The 3,188-nt window shown below is 43.9% G+C and overlaps 1 protein-coding gene across 1 annotated transcript; it reads right to left on the reverse strand.

Annotated features, from left to right (window-relative positions):
* Window positions 1-665: 665 nt before the first annotated feature.
* LOC132251485 (olfactory receptor 6B9-like) lies at window positions 666-1,637 on the reverse strand. Its single transcript, XM_059731317.1, has one exon. The coding sequence runs from the start codon at window positions 1,635-1,637 to the stop codon at window positions 666-668; it is 972 nt and encodes a 323-aa protein (XP_059587300.1).
* Between the last annotated feature and the right edge of the window lie 1,551 nt (window positions 1,638-3,188).

Consider the following 3,188-nt stretch of genomic DNA (forward strand, 5'->3'; position numbering starts at 1 on the left):
CCACGTCTGGAGCGGTGTGTTCAGTTTTGGCCCCCTCCCCCACCATAGAAAGGATGTGGAGAAATTTGAGAGAGTCCAGTGGAGGGCAATTAAAATGGTTCGGGGCTGTGGGCCATGGTTTCTGAGGACAGGCTGAGGCTGAGGGAACTGTGCTTATTTAGTCTGGAGACGAAAAGATTGAGGGGGGATTTAATAGAAGCCTTCAAGTACCTGAAGAGTGGTTCTGAAGTGGATGGAGCTGGACTCTTCTTAGTGGTGGAGAGGACAGAACAAAGAGCAATGGGCTCAAGTTGCAGCAAGGAAAGTTAGGTTACATATTAGGAAGAGTTTTCTTACTAGGAGGGCAGTAAAGCACTGGGCCATGTTCCCTGTAGAGGTTATGAAATCTCCATCCTTGGAGGTTGTTAAAACCTGGCTAGACATGTCCTTGGCTGGGACGATCTAGCTGGAGAAGATCCTGCATTGAGCAGGGGGTTGGAAAAGATGACTCTTGAGGTCCCTTCCATGCCACATTTTCTATGACATTATGTTTTCAGGGTTCCTGCACATGAGAGAGAGAGAGAGATGCAAAATGAATTGAGTTGAAAGTAAAAAATACATGTGCTTAATGAAATATGGCTTTAGCATCAGTAACTCACCCACACCTTGCTGTACTGCATTTCCCTTCACCTTAATGGCAAGACCCTGCTAAAAAATGATCCCAGTAGTGCATGCCTGCCTTTCACTGCTCTTCTGAGGGCCTCTTTGACCTCCTTGTTCCTTAGGCAGTATATGACGGGGTTTAGCATTGGGGTCACCACAGTGTAGAAGATAGACAACACCTTGTTAAAGTCAACAGAGTCAAGGGAGGCTGGGCGTGCATACATGAATATCAGGGTACCAAAGAAGACGGACACCACAACCAGGTGGGAGCCACAAGTAGAGAAGGCTTTCTGGCGCCCTGTGGCCGAGGGCATCTTCAGAATGGTGACAATGATAAGGGCATAGGAAACCACGACGGGGACAATGGAGCTCACAAGGACACTAGTGGCCACAACAAAGTCAACTGTTTCAGTCTCATATGGGTCCACACAGGAGAGTTTCAATAAAGGTGACACATCACAAAAGAAGTGGTTAATCTCATTGGGCTCACAGAAAGGCATCATGCACAATGAGATCAGAGGTGGAATATTGATCAGAAAGGCACCTACCCAAGAGCACAGAGACAATTGAAGGCAAACCCTGTTATTCATGAGTGTTGAGTACTGCAGAGGGTGGCAGATGGCTAAATAGCGATCACATGCCATGATAGCCAAGATAAAGCACTCAGCAGTTGCTAAGGAGATGAAGAAGTACAGCTGGGTGATGCATCCGGTATATGTGATAGACTTGTCATTTCCCAGGAAGACTTTCAGCATCTTGGGGATGATATTGGAGGTGTACCAGATTTCCAGGAAGGAGAAATTGCTGAGGTAGAAGTACATGGGGGTGTGGAGATGTGAATCTACATGTACTAATACGATGATCAGAATATGTCCCGCCAGGGTCAGGAGATAGATGGTCAGGACAACAAAGAAAAACAAAAGTTGCAGTTTTTGAAGGCTGGGAAAGCCCAGGATGATGAAATAAGTAGCCACTGTCGTGTTCCCGTTTCCCATTGCTAAATAACGTCTGCTCTGTTATGGACATAGAGAAGACAGCAAAAAATGTTAGGATTAAAATATTACATGAATGTTTCAAAAAGGCAGAGGAGGAAAAAGAGAGAGAGAGAATCCCCATTTTAAAACTGAACACACTAGGACACAGCGATGAAATGATTTGTTAGAAGTCAGATATTATGTTAGCATCACAGAAGAGAACAGATACCATGGCTACTCCCTATTTTTATATATAGACATGATCAAATATGCTCCCCAAAGTTAAAAGGAATCTTTCCTTCATTAGTATTTTTCTGGATTCATCTTATAAATAAATAAAACCCCTTTCCCACCCACCAAAAGTAAGTTAAGGGAATGGTATACAGTGAACACTTACCCTTTCAATCATTTTTCAGAAGTACAGATTTTGCTGAAGTATTTTCTGTCTGCAGCTGATGCACTTAAAATAATGAAATCAGCAGTAAGAATATCGAGACCAGGAGGCACAGTATGATAAGTGAAAACTCTGAGAGGTTAAAGACAAGTCATGCCTCCCCTTTAAGCTGAATATCAGAAATAACAATGGAAGGGGTTTAAGGAATGAGCAATGACGTTTGAAATCTCAGAATGGGTGGAATATATTGGTTTGTATTTCTCCTAACATCCTTGTGAGATACTGGTCTCTATAGAACCACTGAATTCTCATCAGATGATCTCCCTTAGGTATCCATTATCTCTAAAACCATTAGAGTTTACAGGGGGAATACACAGCTTCAAGGTGCAGGCTGAGGATAATGCTTAACCCACAGTCTAGTGGTTTAAATGCTTGGATGAAGGAAGTACAGGTTCAAAACCCCTCTGGCTGATGGCAGCCTTGGAACTAAGTTTTCCTCTTCTGAGCAAGCATCGAGTTATTGGGCTAGAGGGTGCAACGTTCCTCCGTCAGTGTATTTTCAACAGATACAACTGCAGGGTGATTATTTTTGACCACAAGGAAAATTGGAATCCCAAACTGTTTCCAAGTGTCAGGAACTACAGTTATGCACTTACATGCTTGTCCTGTAGGCACATGAAATGAAATGAGGTTTATCCCCCAGTTTTTAAAGGTCTTTAGCAGTCCTATCATGCAAAGGTGGCCAAAGTGGACAATACCCATCACAAGTGGACATTGCTGGGACTAGAAGAATTTGCCAGTAATCATCTGTGAGAGAGAACAGCGAAATATAGCAAGCCTCCCCCAAGCCTTTGATCATCTGATGCATCAAGGCATGAGAGAGGCATCACATTTGGATGTTGCTCTTAGTTTTTGGAAGTCAATACAGAACCAAACAGTCTGGTCAAGTTTTGGGACTAGTATAATGGGGCTACATGAGGCGGATAACTTTTTGGAGGAGGAAACCACTGCCAGGAGGTTCTAGCTGGGCCCATCTATCCCTGCAGCAGCTGTGAATCACCACCACCTAGAATCAGAGAGGCAAGCAGGGGTGGAAGGGACATCCGCAAGTCACCTAATCCAAACCTCTGCCCGAGGCAGGATGATCTCTATCCAATCCATCCTAAACATATATAATA

Source organism: Alligator mississippiensis, chromosome 7, assembly GCF_030867095.1.
Source record: "Alligator mississippiensis isolate rAllMis1 chromosome 7, rAllMis1, whole genome shotgun sequence".
In the NCBI taxonomy this organism is placed as follows: domain Eukaryota; kingdom Metazoa; phylum Chordata; order Crocodylia; family Alligatoridae; genus Alligator; species Alligator mississippiensis.